The 20,159-nt window shown below is 43.8% G+C and overlaps 2 protein-coding genes and 1 non-coding gene across 3 annotated transcripts; 1 reads left to right on the top strand and 2 right to left on the bottom strand.

Moving 5' to 3' along the window:
• Positions 1 to 725: 725 nt before the first annotated feature.
• On the bottom strand, positions 726 to 13,547 carry LOC120674976. Its single transcript, XM_039956069.1, has 5 exons — positions 13,441 to 13,547; positions 11,811 to 11,871; positions 5,568 to 6,551; positions 1,172 to 1,330; positions 726 to 1,083 (listed from the first exon to the last, which is right to left on the bottom strand). Exons 1-5 carry the CDS (start codon positions 13,545 to 13,547, stop codon positions 787 to 789), a joined length of 1,608 nt encoding a protein of 535 aa, XP_039812003.1. The 3' UTR covers positions 726 to 786.
• Positions 13,548 to 15,800: 2,253 nt separating this feature from the next.
• On the top strand, positions 15,801 to 18,913 carry LOC120676153 (GDSL esterase/lipase At4g10955-like). Its single transcript, XM_039957376.1, has 2 exons — positions 15,801 to 16,211; positions 17,660 to 18,913. The coding sequence occupies exons 1-2, from the start codon at positions 15,967 to 15,969 to the stop codon at positions 18,660 to 18,662; spliced, it is 1,248 nt and encodes a 415-aa protein (XP_039813310.1). The 5' UTR covers positions 15,801 to 15,966; the 3' UTR covers positions 18,663 to 18,913.
• Positions 18,914 to 19,226: 313 nt separating this feature from the next.
• Positions 19,227 to 19,299, bottom strand: TRNAR-ACG. Its single transcript has one exon. It is a non-coding gene; the product is annotated as a tRNA-Arg (tRNA).
• Positions 19,300 to 20,159: the final 860 nt, after the last annotated feature.

Below are 20,159 nucleotides of genomic sequence, written 5' to 3'. Positions count from 1 at the left end.
CCGCGAAGCTTCCCCGGGAAGACTCGCCCACCTACCACATTCAATGCGGGAGACGTAAGTGCGCTCTGCCACAGCAGAGCTCGAGGTGACTTTTGCCAGGCTGTACTGTTGATCGCGCGTTACCAAGGCGCACAGTGCAGCCGCTGGCGCCCCCACGCCACGCGCGTCAGTCTGCAACGCCAGTTAGACACGACAGCTCGGCGACGAAATATCATAACGCCTACGCGGTAGACCCAACACTCTACGCTGCAACCTACACCGCCTCAACGGGCGCCTCGCCGATGGGACAGGTGAAAACCCCCCTCGGTCTGAGAGTCTACAGGGCGATGAAGCGTATCCAAAAAGATATTCACAAGGCACTGTTAATGTCTTTTTGATGGTAAACTATACATCCTTGTTGGGCCCATCTGTCGGGGTCCAACGCCTGTGTACGCGTCCTTCTTGCTCTATAAAAGGGGGACGCCCGCTAGAGAAGGACTCAATTCTCAAAAGGGGCTTAGAGGCAGAGGATAGACTCATCCACGAACTCTAGAGCAATAGAACTCTCAGTGGACGTAGGGTATTACACTCCGGCGGCCCGAACCATTCTAAATCCTCATGTGTTCTTGCTTCATGAGTAGATCTGAGGAATAGCTTGCACTTTCCCGAGTAACCACCCTCTGGGATTAGGCGGGTGCACTACGCCACCCGGCTGTGGCCCTCCTCTTAGAGCCACGACACATTTATTATGGATATGGAATGTCAGTTCACAAAGGCGCAAACCCTACCGGCTATATACGAACTAGATCAAGAATAATCCAACACCATGTAGTGGCTACCATTCTTGCTAGATATATTCTCAATCGGCGCTCTCTTAACCGAAAGAATCTTCTTCACAGCATCTGCTTGGCACTTCTTGAACTCCACCTCTACCTTCTTGAGCATCTTTCTTTGGGTCAGAAGAAAAACCATCAGTTCCTTTTGATATTGTTGAGGTCTGAACCCAAGAAACTTGAATTCCACCAAGCTGGTAGTCAGGCAAGATATACTCGCCAGCTTCTCCTTGTGATCGGTGAAAGGAAGGCATGTTAGTGATCCAGCAGCCTAGTACATAAGGAAGGCATGTTAGTGATGAACCCACACAATGAAATAGGAGATGATGGATGTGAGCAAGAAAGGGGATATTGGGTACCGAAAGACTGAATTTCTGTAGGTTAGGGCAACTCTCAAGCAGCTTTAGCAGGAAAACAGTTTCTTGTGCGCTTGAGAGATCTAAGCTCACTGACAGTATCCTCAAATCTTGAAACATACCAGTCAACTCTGGAATATCTTCATATTCAGATGATAACACCTGCAAAAAACAATCAAGACATCCAATATATAACATAAATGCTTACAGTCGTAAATTTTGTGTGTACTTCACATTTTCTATACTACTACTCCTTGCGCCAGAATCAACGTTGCATTGCCTTAACAGATGCATTTGGAGACCAATTAAGCAGTCCATTGCAACCAAGAAATTAGGAGATATCAATTGTACTGTAAGCACAAGATTAAATGCCCTATCCTTCCAAGAAGAAAGATTCTCATGTTTCTGCCTTGGATGTCTACTTCACATGATCTTTTTTTCTCGAAAAAATGCAAGAGAACTGCATTTCATTTCATTAAGGTCTACTTAACTTGATAATTTCGCGATTTAAACAATATGGTTCAATGTTTTTTTGGTTTTGCTCATACATTCACACAGCCATTACGAACTAAAATGTCACCTCAACGGCTCTTCCACATAAACATTAATCGAGTAATCATATGATACAGCCAATCTGTCAGCCCCTTGTTTCCATAGAATCTACATAGCATCTACAATGTTTCATACTTAGCGATGCATGTGGGACGGTCATGTACAGCTGCAACCCACCTAAGCTGGCCGCCCGGGTTTTTTTGCGCAATCGTGGTCTAACCAGTACAAGATTAGAAAGCATAGCTCATGGGTTTGGTAGTTAAGCCCACCAAAGTCGCAAGGACCCGCATAACCAATCACTGTCCCGTGTCCCCTTGAATAATCGCAGACAAAACCATCACACATGCCATAAAATAGTCATGGCACAGTCTGCATCCATATTTTCCATATTGTTCCCTTCTGCCCAGCAACGTCGAGGAATGCCATCAGGCACATGGTGCCGTGGCAAGCTGACATAACTGTCTCAATGGAGAGGCTGTGGTTGGGACGTTGAAGGCTTGACGGAGAGAAATGCTGCGGATGCCGGCGCAAATGGCTCGATCTTCTTGAAGGAGAGAATGTGGCAGTGTGAGGTTCAAGGGAAGCAACAAAGGATCAGCCACAATGGCAAGCAACAGCACTCGACCCTCCGAATCCATAATCGAGGATTTTGCTGTGCTCTCAGGTCCTTGACGGTCTTGTGGACAGTAGGGGAGTAGGCTTTACTGCCATGTCCACCATGCTTCCTTCCCTCAACCCACTAATCCACGAGATAAAACGGGCCTGTACGGACCAATTGGTGGGTATGTTTTTCCATGGCAGACATAAAGTTCAATTGAACAACTCATCAGCATCAAGCATTTTGACGGTACTTAAGCATCAATTCTACAATATAACAGTTATCCCTAAAATAATTTCTCATGATCACAAAATTATGATATGTCAATCCTACTCTAAGGCTCAAGACTGAATGATTCCTCCTCCCTATAGGCAAGTTTTCAATAACGCTCGTGTCTAATTGATTTCTTGGTCTGAACTCTTAACGAATTATGGTTCATTGGCTGGTTGTGACGGAACCGCCAAATTAAAACTCTAATTAAGCGTAATGGCTGTCATTTGAACACATCGGGCACATTAGCTTAACGGCTTAATTTGGCGATCCTTTCGCAACCCACGTCACGATCGAAACAACACCGGAAGTCCCACGCGAAGGAGGGCGCAGATGGTACAAGCACAACATAATACTTAAAAAAATATAAACACCATATGAGTACAAAACATTAGGTTTTACAACCCGAGTTCACATATACGAATAATTTACAAGATTTGCATAATTTTCAAACTTTACATCCGATGCCCGAAAGTTTTACTAGACTATATCCTACAACTACACTAGCCTACATAAGTCCTGATTACCATAAGTCCTGATTAACCATGACTGGTCAGTCACAAAAATTTAGGAGCTGCACACTCTGCCCTAAAGTGTGCAACCGACCACTCCCTAACCTAGGGGTTTCAGTCTCGCTCCACCACCTCCCACCCCTCTGCATCCCGGCGGATAAACTTGATACAGCAGGGGCAAAAGTCAACTTCTGTCTGTCCTGAAAATAATGGTAGCAACAAACCCTAAATATACTAATACTCAACAAGGCTTACCCGACCATTGGGTATACTTAGCCCACATAACTAGACATGCAAAGCTTTTTGGCCGGTGGTTGTTTTTGCGGAAAAACGCAACTACAAGTCAGTCCTTATTCCCAAGTTTTAGCTTCAATATAGGGTAATCAATTTACTAAGCTCCAATGTTTTGCAAATCTACAACAATCATGGTGAGCAAACCATTAATTTTGATAATAGTAGTCCACATCTCATCTCAATTTATTCCAATTTCCTTGCTACGATGTGACCAAGAGATCAGGGCCCTTGTGACCGCGAGACACGGCGAATCGATCCGATTTAACCTTGCAAGGTGAACCTAACCAACACGGCACGCAAAAGTCCCGTCGGACCCCACGCACCAACCGTTCCTCTCCCCGCCTCGAACTACAGAACCGCCCCACCTACATATAGTCAGTCGAGCTCAATGTGAGACCACCAAAAGTAAACATAGGCATCCCATTTCTCCGCGACTACTCGACTCGCCCTAAGGGGTGGTGATGAAGTTCTGTACTTTCGAAGCAAGGCAGTACTCGGCTTGCCGGTTTCGACTACCACCTACTCCCGGCATGCGGTTAGTACAATTCAATCAACGATCAGCACAGCCAACAACGGAACGGTCCTTAATCAACACAGATTGGGCTATACCTTCTCCCATTCGGTTTCCCATCCCTTACCTTCCATCTCGAATATAATAAAGCACATACTGTAATATAAGGACATCATATATCTCGCGAGTGATAGAATTATCACTCGACTTCTATCGAGCCCTATTAAGCATAGCAGTGCTAACGACCTATTCATACTAGTATGAGGCCCAGGAAAAACTAGGAATCATGCAACTAAGGTTTCAACCAATTCCTAAACCTAATGCACAAATATTAGACATATATAGATGATATAATTTAAAATATTAGGATATGCACCGGGGCTTGCCTTGAGTCTGCGGCTCAGTGCTAGGGTGAGATGGGCCTTGGACTTGCTCCCCACGATCCTCCTGTTGTGGGGCTTGCCCCTGCGGCTCCTGTGGCTCCGCAACCACCTCGTATACGACTCCTTCGGCGGCGGTGTCTATACGTATGCATATGATATGAAAATGTATGCAATATAATTTGAAACTTTGAAATAAACCTTAACCGATTACAAATACTACTAACCACACAACCCGACGTTCATAACTCTGCAAAACCAGAATATCCGAATTTAAATCCGGAATATCCGGATTCCCAAATCCGGAGTTTCCGGGGCTATACCCGGAGTTTCGCCCGGAGTGTCAAAAACCCGGAGTATCCGGGCTTATACCCGGAGTCTCCGGACCCGACAGCATTTTTCGCCCCAAAAACTAAAATCTTGATTTCTAGCAAAACCAACCCACAAAAATCGAAACCCTCCTAGACCCTAGTAGAATGATTCATAAGAAGATGACTAACCGGAGGAAATCGATTTAAACCCCCTAGAACAAGTGACTTGCCAAACCCTAGCTTATTTACCTTGGGGCGAGCTATTCCTTGCACCAAGAGCTTGAACTCAAGCCGCCCAGGGAAGGAGCACGCGGGAGAGATGATCCACCACCCAACTGAAGCTCCCTTGGCCTTGGATCAAGGGTAGAGGGAGGGTTTTGGGTCTCCAGGGTTTGGGGTGAGAGAGAGCACGAGAGAGAGTGAGAGAACACAGGAGAGAGTGAGAGAGAGCACGGGAGAGTGAATAATGTTTTATAACGTTTGGGAACAGCAAAAGAACCAAAACATGAGATATAAAGTTCCAGGTCCGGAGTATCCGGAAGAATATCCGGAGTATCCGGATAAATCCGGAATTTCCGGATTCATACCCGGAGTATCCGGGTTCCGCTGGCTCCCGGATTTGAAATCGAGTTTTGAGTCGATTTGTGACTCAACTTGTAACCGAGAGAATTTGGTCACTAGTTAACTAGTTAAACCCAAGTTTAACACTTGGGTGTTACACTGGTGCCATAGAAGCACCCGTTCATAAAATTTCACAAATGAACATGTTGCCTAGATAATTCTTCAAAGTTCTGATTATGACTGATTGTATGTACAGACCAATCATATGCTTGATGGCTGCTTCCATGAATCTCAGTTAGCATATGAGAACGGAATCCTACTTCATAGTTGCCACCCAAACATTGCACATAACAGAATCAGCTAGCAACTAGTGAACTATACTACGATGCAATGCAAGAGATCGAGCTCACCTTCATAGCGTGGCCTCTAAGCGTGAGGCACTCCAGCCTCACACCAGCATCCAGGAACGGGCGAACCCTGAGTGACTCCTTTGTTGTCCGCAACTTGGCGATGTGCAGGTATGCCTTCCTGACCTCCGGTGCAGGCGCCAGCTCCAGGCTCTTCACCTTACCCCTTGTGTACAGGGTCACCGTCCTCAGCGCTGACGCTCTAATTGTGGTCTGCGCTAGATTCAGCGTCGGCCTGAACACGAGGTTCCTTACGGATGACGACTCCACCGTGCAGCCGCCGCCCCTGCCCGTACTGAGACCCGTGCAGTACACCATCTCGAGCGTGTCCAGGCATGACGCGGAGGCGAGGATTTTGTTGATGATCTCCTGGCCGATGGCCACGCGGTGGAGCCTGAGGGTGCGGAGGCAGGGGCACGCGACTTGGGACCACGGAGGCACGGCGCATGTATCGAGGTCGAGCACGGCGATGGATTTCACGGAGAGCACGCTCTTGGGCTGCCGCGCGCGGCGGGTGAGGCGGAAGGCGAGCTCGGAGAGGCCGTGCTGCGCGGCATCGTCCAGGACCGGGCGGAAGGACGAGGGCGGGATGGCGCGGTGCGGGGCGAGGGCGAGGCGGCGGAGGATGAGCGGCGGGGTGACCCGCAGAGGGGGTTGGGCGTGGGGCTCGTGGAGGGTGAGCGAGGCGACGCGTTCGAGGAGCCGGGGGATCTCCTTGCGGAAGTGGCGGGACACGGCGGCGAGCGTGACGGCGGAGCGGGTAGGGATGCGGGAGAGGACGCTGCGGAGGAGGTCCTCGTTGAGGTGGGAAAAGCAGTCGACCCTCCCCGGCCGCGGCGGCGGCGTGACGGCGGCGGCGCTTGCGAGGGCGGCGGCCCATCGGGTCCGGCGTGGAGATTCGGAGGAAACGGGTACAGAAGGATTTGGATTGGCGGTGGGATGGATCCGGCCATCCGGGTCCGGGAGCGTTGCAGCCTTGCAGGTTTGCTTGGTGGGATGTAGGGTTATATGTAGTAACTGTCGGGCTCGGAAACTAGCCTTCTTGGCTCCTTGGGCTGGTTACAGATGGAAGATGGGCCTCCCATTCATCTTGTTGTATACAAGATTGTCTTATTAATATCACTAAACTAATGTTTAGAGACAATGGAAAATAAGTTGCAAGAACGGCTTGTGCTTTGGTTCGGTGTATTTCAAACAATCAGGTTAAGATAATGTTTGTGCCTTTTTTCATTCTAGAATCAACCTAACAACATGAGTTTCGCTCACTTGGGTGGAAGTGCATTATTTTAGTTTATTTATTTTCTATTTTATTGATTCATTAAATTAAAACAAACAAAAAAATAAATTAAGTACACAAAAGTAAACTTTCATTCTTGAGGAAAAAAATTATAAGTAATGCATACAGTAGAAAAATGATAAATAGAGCTTTGATTTTTTTTAGCTTAAATAGCATATACTCTAGCTTTATAAGAACCATGTTCCGTCCTGAATAAAAAGTATTCCAACTTTAAAAATATCAAAGAATATATGGTGTTTGTTTTGTAAAATATTAAAATGCTTCAAATTCACTTTACATTTACTAAGAGAAATACTGGAATAAAGAGGAGAAATTGTTCTAAGCACCGAGGAAAACGTACCAACCAAGTAAAAAATTTATTGATAAAAAATATTTTTTGTTCAAGACAAAATATACATCTTATATAAAATAATATTTTAGATTAATATAATATTATATAGATATATTTGGTTTGTTTCATGAAATATAACTTTCAAAATTATTTTTGCATCGTGAGAAGATGTTTTAGTAAAAGAAAAAACTATTATAGGTAACAAAGAGTACAAAAAAATAAAGTGATTAATTTAACAGAGGAAAACCAAAGAATACAAATTCTAAAAAAATCATGAGCTAAGTAAATAAAAAATGATAAATCTATTGTAGAAATATTTAAATCAGCAGACAATCCAAAAAATATAGAGCATGCACCTTTGATAAGTCGAAGATGCTTCGGCATGGCCCTTCTTATGAATGTTTAACTTGTGATCGTGTCTTGTTTCTAGAGCACAACCAATCACTTTGTTTCGGTGCTGAGGAATATCCACAGGTGAAACCGAATCATGTCTATTTCACAAATGGCTCCAACTCTGTGTCTTTGAAACGCAAGTTGCACCACCCCCCTTGTTATAGGCATGCTTAACATAAAAATAAAGATCATGGATGAAATTGTATCTCCTCAGCTATGGTCCGGCTGCATGGCTCCCTTTCTGATCATACCAAATCCCAGAAAAATGGATCTAACATTTCATAGTCAGATACAACATTAAAAGTATTAGGGTTTGGTTTGAACAGGAGCTTGGTTGGGAAGTTGGGAAGTAATTTGTTTTAGTTTGTACTAAATGTAGAGTATTTATGCCTCTTCTGTGGTCTCAACAATTGTTTGGTAAGGTCCACTTTGTATTGTCGCATATATTGCTATTTGAGTAGTACTTTGTACTGAATGTCTGAATCAAAAGTGCTTACTATACCTCTACTTTTTTCAAAAAATTATTAGGGCTATTTATAATCAGTAGTTGCTTGCTGTATGATTTCTGTATTTTTTTTCTGCGTAAATTAGTAGGAATGGTATGAACGCATGAGTATGACCAGCTAACTAGGTGTACATTGTACTCATTTTGGTGAGATTTTTTCTGATCAAAGTCGAAGTCAGGACATGTCTAAAATCAGGGGAGAACGGCGTTTGATCTCCAAAAGTTGGTTGTCAGGATGATAACAAAGGCTAAATTCTATGCCTTGCCAGAGGAACAGGGAGGCCGGCCGGCAAGGTCGCCGGTGTTATTGATGACCTGAGGTGCCCAGGCCGCAGAATCTGACTATCGAGGCGCTGGACGACCACGAGCAGAAGGTGGCAGGAACTTTGTCCAGGACCTACATCTAGTGCACGTGCTTGCTTGTCCGGTTTTCAAATTGAGCGTGGAAATATGGATTAATATGGATTCAAGAAGTGCTTTCCATTAACCCTTTTTTCACCAGTGGGCTGTAACCAAATTAATTCCCAAAAGCTTCCATCAGCACCCCTTTCAATAGAGAGAAGAAACGAGGGCATAAAGTGACGCTAACATATGTTGCTGAGTTTGCTTCTCAACGTTTATTCAGATGCTAATGCAAGAGGTTCATACATAGGGTCCAATAGGAATTAACGAAAGAATCACTGAACATGTTTCTCAGTGCTTCACAAGGTACTGCGATGAAATATCTGGTTCTTTCACCTGGGAAGACATAAATGGATAGGTTAATAGTATCAATTATGCTTGCTCGTTATGCAGTTTGAAAATTAATAGCCGATCCATTTTGTTGGGCCTTTTATTCCTTTGCATCTTAAATATGTTTAGTTAGAGGCAAAAGTCTATTTTACCTCCTCCAACTATCACCAAAGTCTATTTTTCCTCCTACAACTATAAAACCGGGTATTTCACCTCCCTCAACTTTTCAAACCGAGCATTTTACCTCCCTCGAGCGGTTTTGAAGACTGTTTGCTACAGTAACCATAGTTTTGTCTTTTTTTAAAAAAAAAATTTCAGTTGAATATTTGAAAAATCATAGTAAATCACAAAAAAATCATAAAATAGAAAATCTAATTTTGTTGGACTCCACATGAGTAGATATACACAGTGAATATATTATATGGTATACTTTAGTACAATTTTTTTACTGTAACTTTAGATATATACTTTTCTGTAATTAATTTATAGCTACAGTTTTCTTCGTCCCATTATGGTGAAATTTTTATGGTGGGCTAATCATTATATGATTGAGTTATAGTAAAAATTTTATGATTATTAGATCATGTATGACTGAGTTATAGATTTATCTATAGATTCATCTAGATTTTTCTATAGATTTATCTAGTTTATATAGATAAATCTATAGATCAGTCAAACATGATCTAATAATCATAAAATTTTTACTACAGCTCAATCATATAATTATTAGCTCACCATAAAAATTTCACCATAATGGGACAACGAAAACTGTAGCTATAAATTAATTATAGAAAAGTATATATCTAAAGTTACAGTAAAAAAATTATACTAAAGTATACCATATAATATATTCACTGCGTATATCTACTCGTGTGGAGTCCAACAAAATTAGATTTTCTATTTTATGATTTTTTGTGATTTACTATGATTTTTCAAAGATTCAACTGAAATTTTTTTAAAAAAGAAAAACAGTTACTGTAGCAAACAGTCTTCAAAACCGCTCGAGGGAGGTAAAATGCACGGTTTGAAAAGTTGAGGGAGGTGAAATACCCGGTTTTATAGTTGTAGGAGGAAAACCAAACTTTGGTGATAGTTAGAGGAGGTAAAATAGACTTTTGCCTTAGTTAGAAGGTAAGCAGTGCAAAAAGGAAACCCAAATAGAGCCCAATGTCAGGGGAAATGGCCCAGCCCATGAAGTAGATGGGCCTCATTTGAAGGCTTGAAGATTTTTTTGTAAATATTGTACTCACCGAGAGGTTGGGGGCAAATTGTCACCTTCCTTTCCTCCTATATATGGAAGGATGGGGAGATTTGGGCATTTCTCTCTTGCCCATACGTTGCATTCTGTTATCTCTCTCATTGATTTTCGGTGCCCTCTTCCCCGCTCTCTTGCTTGTTGGCGGAGTCGGATCCCCAGCACCTAAGGTCTGCTATCATCCAGTATAAAATACAACATCATCATCTACTAACTAGACCCAATAAATGGTAGAAAAGTGACTACATTAGCCACCAAGAAATAGAATTGAGTAGGCAAAACAAAAACATACATTGAAAGCGGATAAACAACAGGCGCACAACAACCACTGATCACTCATATTATTGAAATTATTATTGGACAATTATCAGCTCTTCAAAACTAATTTACTAGAGAATTCAATTATAAAAGGTCTCATCACTAGCTCTCACCTTGGCATAATTATGTAGCACACATCAAATAGAAACCAAATTGTTGAGGCAACAAAAAAATAAATATTTAGGAAAGCTAATTGCATGGTTATATGCTAGTCGTTGACATATAATGGCATGAATGAATAGGTTAATCATAACGATTATGCTTACTTGCGATGTAGTTCAAAAATTAATAGTTGATACATTTGGTTGGACCTTTTTTCCTTGGCATCTTAAACAAGTTTAGTTAAAAGGTAAGCGATATAAAAAGAAAAATCAAAGAAAGCAATAAATTCCATGCTATCATCCAAATGTACAAGTATAAACAATGGCATCTCACCTGCTTAGACTATCAACTAACTGTACCCAATAAATGGTAGAAAAATTACTAACCATGTCATATCCAGTAAATAATCATATCCAATGACATAACTATTTTCATAAATGGTAGCAAAAGAACTAAATTAACAACTAGGAAAAAATAGCACTAAGGAGCCAGAAAAAAAACATACATTGGAATCACCACAAAACATAGGCACACAACTATCAACAAACTAGCCAACTATCACTTTGCAAAGCTAGTTCTTAAAGACTTCAATAATGACAAAACATGTCATCAATAGCTTTCACCTCGACATAATTATGTCACATGCATCTCAGATAAACCATGATATTGCTGAGGAAACAAAAAAAATAGTACCTTTAGGAAGAATAGTCACCTGATTACATGCTAGTCTAGTCTAGTGATCCAATCACCTATATACCAGCAAATGTATAACATACATGAGTATAGTATCATATCCAAGATAAAATAGACAGCTATGTTAATTGAATGTAACATCATGCATTGGTCAAACTATAGCAATCATTTTGAACTGCTGCTAAATAAATCTGAAACTTGGTCAAATTAGGTGCGTTGGCTTTGAACAATACCAAATAAATGCACTATGAAAACATATTTCATTGTGGATTTAATGAAACTAAACTGACATATATGCTGGTGTACTTTTCAATAAACTTGATCAAAGTTAGAGAAGTTTGCCCTAGGACAAGTTTGACATAGCACAAGACTAAATGTTTCACATTTTTTAAGGGAGGGAATATTTATAGGTCTGAACCTACCAAAACATTTTTAGTAACAAGATCTCTAGTTGCTATAGGATGCTTGGTTTTAAGATCATTTTAGGAATCATCATTATCTCACTTCTCATTCTTTTTTTTCTTAAAAGAATGTTGTTTGATTCATCACCACATTATTCATCATACGTGCATAAATATATGATGAGTTGGTCATATGTTTCAACAAATCAAAATAGTTACCTGTTGGTTGACTGGATTGACATCAGGGCCATAGACCATATGGTAAGCCAATGCGCTTGCTCTAATGAATGTAACAGAACAGACAGAGCTTTTAACATCGTTTAAACCATGAACATAACAAAAGTGATGCAAAATTTGCACAAGAAAAAAAGATCATATTGTAGGACAATGATTCATAATTAAAATGGTTTACTAAGATTTATACCCGAGAGAATTGCATATTGTTGGCTCTTTCGAAGTATCACGCAGAACAGAGTACCAGATGAGGTAATACACGCGGGAAATCTCTAACATACTCTCTGTGAAGAGTTCTGTGTTGTACGGATCAAACATTTCTTCCTTTTGAACCATCTTTACAGTTACATGCTCTAAAATGTATTACACTAAAACTTTCTTTCTATGAGCCTATCCATAAATGAACACAAAACTTAACATAGCTAATGACACAACATTGATCACTAATAGCCTACGGTGAAGGGCGCCAAGCCCATACATAAATGCATGATGGCATCAAGATTTTCCAGTTTTCTTTCCTGGATCTTGTTTCAAAAAACCAAATTAGTATGACACCATATGTGTTGGAATGAAATTTCAGTGTCACTAATTTTGGTTGTGCTAAGATTCTGGGAGAAGAATCTGACATTGAGAGTGTCACCTTTTGTTTATGGTATAGATTCATCCATTAACATTTTACTCTCCATTGTCACATCTGAACTAGGTGTATGCATGTTAGCCATTTCATTTGAAGGGATCAATTAATAATACAATAGTATATGTCTATTGTCCCCATTATAAGTACTAAAAAACAATTAGTAAAGTGAAAATAAAAAACATAGAAACCTCCGTCTCTGTGATCTATTTTTCTATCATCTCTTTAAATTCTTCCTTAAAAAAATGGTTAATGGAGATCTCGGTTGATTAGCTAAGGAGGCTAAGTATATAGAGAAATTGGTGCGGAGGCCGATAGCATCAGAGAAGTCATCCAGCAACCGTCTGAGGCACCGGATGTCCTGAGCTTTAGCGCGGACAAGGATGAGAGTATCGTTCGCGTACTGGAGCATAGGACAGGGCTCATCCGAGAGCGGGTGTCGGACATGGCCATCCAGCTTGATCAATTTCTGAATGACGTCAGCCACCAAAAGGAACAGATATGCAGACAAGGCACCCCCCCTGTCGTAGCCCCGCTTGCAGGTGATCTAGGGGCATGGGCAACAATTACCAGGACAATAGAGCGCAAAGCGGTGAGGATGGTCTACAGACAATTATTCCTTTGAGGCGGGAAGCCCCGGGCTTCAAGGATGCACATGAGACTGTTCCAGGAGACGGAGTCGAAAGCCTTGGCGAAGGCAAGCTTGAGTACGATGGTTGGCATCTTCCTCTTGTGACAGCACTGCACCAATTCAGTAGCATAGGTGAAATTTTCAGAGATGGAACGCCCTCAGATGAAGCCAGCCTGATCGATATCAACGAGGTTCGAGATTTGCAACTGAAGCCTAGAAGTCAGGAGTTTTGACAGAATCTTCATCGGGCAGTTTTGAAGCGAAATTGGCCAGAAAGCATCCGGGGTTGCCGCACCATCTTTCTTCGGGATCAGAACTATGTAGGCGCGATTGAGTCGTTCCATGTTGACCTGTCCAGAATGGGCAGCGTGGGGAAGCTGGCAATGTCGTGGCAAACCGTGGACCAGGCGGCCTTGTAGAAATTTGGCATTTGGCCCGGGGCATTGTTGGGGTTCATTGCCGAACAGGCAAGCTTGGCCTATGCGATGGTGAAAGGATCCATGAGAGTTGCGGCATCTGCTTGCGACTGGTCAGTGTAGAGGCGGTGAACATCGAAATTCCAGGATGTCCTCGGCTCAGTGCCCAGAATGTGGGTGTAGTGGATAGTGAGCGCAGCGACCTTGCCGGTGTGGGTTGAGTGACGGACGCCATCAGCTTCGATGACCTAGATGCGGTTCTAGCGCAGCCGCATGGAGGCCCGAGCATGGAAGAAGCGCGTGTTGATGTCGCCTTCTAGGATAGCGCGGAACTTGCTACGCTGCTTCTACCGAGCAGCCCGTTGTCGGACGAAGAGGCTAAGGCGATCCTGGCAGAGGGAGCAAAGACATCGTTCACCTACACAGAGTGGGTGACCTTCCTCCATGAGATCTAGAAGGAGTATGAGGAAGTGGCAGTTGTGGTAAATATGAGGGTTTTTTGGGGGGTTTTGGACCACACCTTTGCCGCATCGTGAAGAGCTTTGATGTGAGCAACCAACGAGACAACATTGTCAAAGTGCGTGGAAGTATTCGACCAGGCTGGGAGGACATGTTGGAGGAAAAGAGGATGGTGCAGCCACAAATTTTCGAAGCGGAAGAGGTCGGGTTTGGGGATGTCGGTGGAGATGGTGATGATCAGAGGGACGTTGTCAGAGGTTGGTCGGGTTCTGGAGGTGAGTGAGCTGTTCGGGAAAGAGGAGCCGAAGGGAACGTTGAAGAAGACATGATCCAGGTGAGCGAGAGTCCGGTTCGGTCGTTTGTTGCTCCAAGTGTAGAGGCGGTTGAGGAGGGGGAGCTCGAGAAGGGAGCGGGAGTGGATCGTGTCATTGAAGGACGACGCAAGGGAATGGCAGAAGAGGGAGTTGTTCTTGTCAGTCGGGTCACGCAGGAGGTTGAAGTCAGCTGTGAGGATCTAGGGATCAGTGATGTGGGTGGAGAGTTCTTCGAGCTCGAAGAAGAAGAGGTGGGAGTCGCGGTGGTCGACTGGGGTGTAGACATTAGTGAGGGAGAAGCATTTGTCTCAGATAGTGGAAGCAAGGTGAGTGGTGAGGAAGTAGTGGCGAGAGATGTAGTCAGTACATCGAAAGAGGCTCGTGTTCCAGACGGTAATGATGTCGCCGCAAGCACCGGTGACCGGTAGATCGCACGTGGCATTGAGGAAAGAGGGAAGGAAGCTATGATGGACGTTTGCTGCGAGGTCCGGGAGCTTAAGAGAAATGGTTATGAATAATATTCAATAGATATATGGACGAGCATTGCACATCTTGAAACTTGGATGTAACATATTTGGTTCATGCACATAGCGTGGATGTTAAGTACTTGGATGTAAAGTATTGTTGAATGGACCTGTTTCAAGTTCAACATATTGCAAGAAAAAAGGGGGTCATATTAGTTAAGTAGCTTTCAATCATCCTGTTTGGAAGGGTGGAACGGCTGGCTGGACTGGGTGGAAACAATTGGCACGGCTGAATCTAGCCTTTTTCAACTGGAACTGTGCCTACCAGTTGGAACGGGCCCAGCCACCATCCCAACCATCCGAACGGGCTCATCAATGATGAAATTTGGAACGACCCGAAGTTCGAAACTACAATAGGAAAAAATAAAACCAGAAATCGGGGAAAGGCCTTCTCCAAAGGCTAGAGCTATCATAGCTCCAGTGGCTGTACACGGGAGAAATCGGCACATTAGTTTTTGTTGAGATGGGAGGCACCTCGGAAAGCGATCGAGCTAGCGCTCCGCAGAGCGCCGGTCACATCGTTTCAACACTGTTTATCACTGTTCATCAAATAGAAAATTGTATGGGCTAGCACAAGAGTCGTCGACGGAGAAGGCCAAGAAGACCACCATCCAACACAACCTGACATGCCAAGTTGGTAACACGCTCAAGCCAGCAAGGGAGTGTTTAGTTGGTGAAAAAGTTTTGGTTTTGGTATTGTAGCACATTTCGTTGTTATTTGACAAATAATGTCCAATTATGAATTAATTAGTCTTAAAAGATTCAGCTCTTGATAATCAGTTAGACTGTATAATTAATTATTTTTTAACTATATTTAATACTCTATGCATGTGTTCGAAAATTTAATGTGACAGATAATGTGAGAAACTTTTTGGGAACTAAAACGGGGCCTAAGCCACAGGCTGTGACCACCCTGCCGTAATGAAAGCCCCCAGTTGCCTCTCCCCTTGCCAAACATGACCGTTGGGCACTGTCCCCTTCCTGAGATCCCAAATACCCCACCGCCGCGCTCGCGCACTTGGCACCCGAGAATCGCCGCGCTCGCGCACTTGGCATTCCCCGCACCCACGCCGGCTCGACCGTTGCCGATCCCCCTGCGCGCACGCGCTCTCCGTCTGGCGATCCCCACCCGGCGCCGCGAGCACGGGGGCGGGCCGGGGCGTATGGCTTGCGCCGCCGCGATGCCGATCGACTTGTCCCCCGCGCCCACAGCGGTGGCGGCGGGGGATTTGAAGCCGGTCGAGGAGGAGGATGAGGAAGTGGAGGTGGAGGGAGGAGGGTGCGGCGGAGGGGCCGTGTTGGTGGCCGCGGCGGACGGGGAGGCGGAGGGCCACCCCTACGATTTCCACGTGTCCGGGCCGCGCAACCTGCCGCCGCCTAACTGGAAGGAGATCATCCGATCGAGCTGGTGAGATCGAGCTTCCCGTTTCTTCGCAATCGTAGTTGTGTTTTCCTTCACGGGATGGAGATGTATCTGTGGGGCCTTGGTTTCGGTTTGACCACGGAGGCGCCGCTTGGTGTTGCAGCCGGGCACCTTGATTTGCGGCCGCCGCTTGGCTTAGATCGGGACATCGCGCAACCGGTCAGCATTACTAGTAGAATGCAGGGTCTTTTCCCCTCCGCATTGCAGGGGCTTCAATTGGTCTAATGAACAAATGCTTACCAGTTGCGCGATGCCCCTCCGACAGTCCGACTTTCGCGGTTGAATTAGAATGCAGGGGGCTTCAATTGGCCATTCAGATGAAAGGCGTAATCATTGTTCGATTAAAGCATGCGGCCAGAATCCCTTTCAAATAGCTACATTTTAATTTGGAGTATCTCGTTTTATAGTTCGATCTAGAAGTTACTGCACCTTTTACAAGGGTTACATAAAGTTTCCGGTGATTTCCACCATTTGCACACCATTTTTGAGGGTTTTGTGGTGATTTTCCAGTTTGCGCTTAGCATGCAGTGGAGTAGCCGAGTAGATTACTGTTCCTACAAGCAAGGTTAACTTATACAGGTGAGTAGAAGAAACAAAGGGAATGCTCCAACCTTCTCTCGGAGGAAATCAGGAAACAAGAAAGCAATGGGCCCGTGGCTCAAGTTTCCTGAAACCTTATTGGAGGAAAAGGAAACGAGAAAGTAATGAGCAGTGGCTCAAGTTTCCTGAAACCAATGCCTTCCTAGTAGTATAAAACACGTTTTCTGTGCACACGCTTTTGTCTGCGTGTCCAGCTGGTTTCCATAGCGATTTTGGAACTTTTCTGGCCATTACTTCACCACTAAAGTCTATGTGCATTGCAATTTTGCTAGCTAACATTAAAGAAAATGGGAGAACTTCGATTTAGTAGGTTAGATCAGCTCAAGCAAGTAGTATACAACTATGAAAAGTTCATGTCAAGATCCCCCTGCATGCTATAGCCTATATGTCATAATAAAGTGGGGGCCATAGGGGAAATTGTCATAAAATTGCCTGGGGATAAGTGCTTTCACAATCAACCAAATACAAGAGCGGGAAGTACATCACAGGTTTCCTGTAAACAAGATGACATATAAGATTTTTATTTCATTCAACTCTTTTTTAACTGATTAAAAAACCCTCCTCAACTAAAATACTTAAACTCTAAAAAAAACTAAAATACTTAAAATATCCCTTTTGATTAAAATATTGATATGCCAATACTTTAAAGCAATTTTTATTAAAAGTATTGAATAAAATACTAGAATTCTTAGTATGGAGGGGGAAATGTGAAAGGCTGAAAGCACCCATCTGAAACTAGATGCTACTTCTTTTTTCCTGACTCTTATTCACTGTATCCTTATATTTATCTGAAATTTTTAATTCTAACATTCTTGCTTTAAATTGATTTGCAGGAAGGATCCAAATTACAAAAGGATGGTAATGGCATGCTTCATTCAAGCAGTCTACCTTCTTGAACTGGACAGGCAAGATCAGAAAGGAGAAGAAGATGGACTTGCTCCAAAATGGTGGAAGCCCTTCAAGTACAAGGTCACGCAGACATTGGTGGATGAGAGAGATGGTTCCATCTATGGTGCTGTGCTTGAGTGGGATCGTTCTTCTGCCTTGTCTGACTTCATCCTCATAAGACCAAGTGGAGCACCGAGGGTTGTTTTAGCTCTCAGAGGAACACTGCTCCAAAAGCCAACCATGAAAAGAGACTTGCAGGATGATCTTCGTTTCTTGGTATGGGAGAGCCTCAAAGGTTCAGTGAGATATGTTGGTGCTTTAGCAGCCCTGAAGTCAGCAGTCGAGAAGTTTGGCAGCACCAATGTTTGTGTTGCTGGGCACTCCTTGGGAGCTGGCTTTGCCCTTCAAGTCTGCAAAGAGCTTGCCAAGCATGGAGTTTTCGTGGAGTGTCATCTGTTTAATCCACCTTCTGTTTCACTGGCCATGGGTGTAAGGAGCATGAGTGAGAAGGCCAGCTATCTGTGGAAGAAAGTCAAAGCAAGCTTGCCACTGAAGGAAGAAGCAACAACACCCCTTGAGAGCTCCAAGGAGGCAAGTGACAAGAAGAGATTGCGCACCGAGAAGAAGTGGGTGCCACATTTATATGTCAACAACAGTGATTACATCTGCTGCCATTACAATGCTCCTTCTTGTCCCTCGGCAGCAGATGGTGCTTCCGATGAACAGCAACAGCAACATCAAAGCAAGGCAAGTGAGATAGCCAGTGATGTTGTTGCAAAGTTATTTGTGACATCAAAAGGCCCACAGAAGTTCCTTGAGGCACATGGGCTGGAGCAATGGTGGTCGGATGGCATGGAGCTGCAGCTGGCTTTATATGACAGCAAGCTCATAAACAGGCAGCTGAAATCCATCTACACAACAGCTGCAGTGTCCTCTCCTGCCAAGTAGTGACAGCTTAAGTCGCTGCTACGAGGGTCGTTAGAAATGCTCTTTCTAATCAGTGTGTGTGTTCCATTTATCAACTGAGAATGTTTCATTACTCCGGTGGTACCGTGGTGGTCGGAAAAAGTTAAATAATTTGGTTAAAGGGATATGTAAGAACAGTATCAACAATTAACACACATTATTATTTTTCAACTCAAAGGTTGTTACTAGTATAGGCGAAAATTCGGAGTTAGAAGATACTTCATGACTTCACATGCTTAACCTCCATGTTAAAAGCGTTGGTGCAGCAAGCTGAATTTTTTATTGCTCCTTGGATCTTCCAGTGCTGTCTCTGAATATGTCTCGCCTGGACTCCAATATTCATTCAGATTTATGAATAATAACAAGAAAAGAGAAAATGAAATGGTATTACTCCAACGATAAACATGTAAATGCATTGACTCCTCACGTCAAGGAACAACAAGATTGATGAGTTGAGTTCCTTGTTTCCGTTCAGGAGCAAAAGTAAGCTCTGCGTGTGCGCACTCCTTATCTCTGTTGAACTTTTAAAAGGGCAAAAAAAAAGGCCGACTCCGCTGGGGATCGAACCCAGAATCTCTGGTTCCGTAGACCAGCGCCTTATCCATTGGGCCACGGAGTCCTAGTTGCATATGGCAAAGGATATGATTTTAATTATATGAGTTTGTTCGACAAGGTTCAAACTTTATCATTTAATAAAACTTTTAGAAAAATATAGTTTGAAAACGCAAAAATAGATTGAAGTTTAATAGATTTCGTAAAAATAAGTATTTTTTACATCAGGGAATAATAGTCTAAGTATGGAACGTGGTAGCATAACGGCACAAGCACCAAGCGCACTGTTATGACCATCACACATTCGCACCCTCCCTGGGATGGTCCTGGGCTCCTGGCGGGTGAGCATTGTTCAGGAACAGCACAATGAGGGGCCTGAGGCGAGCTCCAACGGCTCACCGTAAGCCGCCCCCCACCCTACGTAGGGGGGGCTTTGGGGGGAGCGAGCGCTCCAACGGCTCCCCCCACAACTCCCCCTACGCAGGGGGAGAGATGAATCTCCCCCCACGTATGGGGGGAGTTTCAACTCTCCCTATATCTCTAATCCTGTTTGAGCCCCGTAACACGATGATAATGTGTATTATGGCAGTACAAATACTGTATGATTTTTTTTAAATTCAAAAACATTAATTAAATAGTTAGTTAATGAGTGATAGTATATAGGGGGAATAGATATGGAGGGAATGGTTGGAGAAAAGGAGTTATAGGGGGAGGAATTTTTTGGAGGGAGGTAGTAAAATATAGTAAATAGTACGTTTGGGGGGAGTTGGATGGGGGGAATGGTTGGAGAAAGCCTCAAGCTAGCTGTTTGCCGCATGGACCACACAATTTACAGCCGCCCACACGGCCACACCCAGTGACCGTGCTACAAGCCTACAAGACTGAGCAGCATTGCATCGTCTTGCTGCGTTTTGGTGCTTTGTGCCT

The sequence above is a fragment of the Panicum virgatum genome, chromosome 5N, assembly GCF_016808335.1.
Source record: "Panicum virgatum strain AP13 chromosome 5N, P.virgatum_v5, whole genome shotgun sequence".
Classification (NCBI taxonomy): domain Eukaryota; kingdom Viridiplantae; phylum Streptophyta; class Magnoliopsida; order Poales; family Poaceae; genus Panicum; species Panicum virgatum.
Note: the sequence above shows the minus strand (reverse complement) of the source record. Positions and strands in the feature narration are given on the sequence as shown.

Coding starts and splice junctions, on each gene's coding strand:
- LOC120674976 (XM_039956069.1), bottom strand. CDS start 13,547: ATGAACCCCAACAATGCCCCGGGCCAAATGCCAAATTTCTACAAGGCC. Junction 11,872..13,440: donor ACGCTGCCCATTCTGGACAG/GTCAACATGGAA, acceptor TACATTCATTAG/AGCAAGCGCATTGGCTTACC. Junction 1,331..5,567: donor TTAGAGGCCACGCTATGAAG/GTGAGCTCGATC, acceptor TGTTTTTTGCAG/GTGTTATCATCTGAATATGA.
- LOC120676153 (XM_039957376.1), top strand. CDS start 15,967: ATGGCTTGCGCCGCCGCGATGCCGATCGACTTGTCCCCCGCGCCCACA. Junction 16,212..17,659: donor GAGATCATCCGATCGAGCTG/GTGAGATCGAGC, acceptor ATTGATTTGCAG/GAAGGATCCAAATTACAAAA.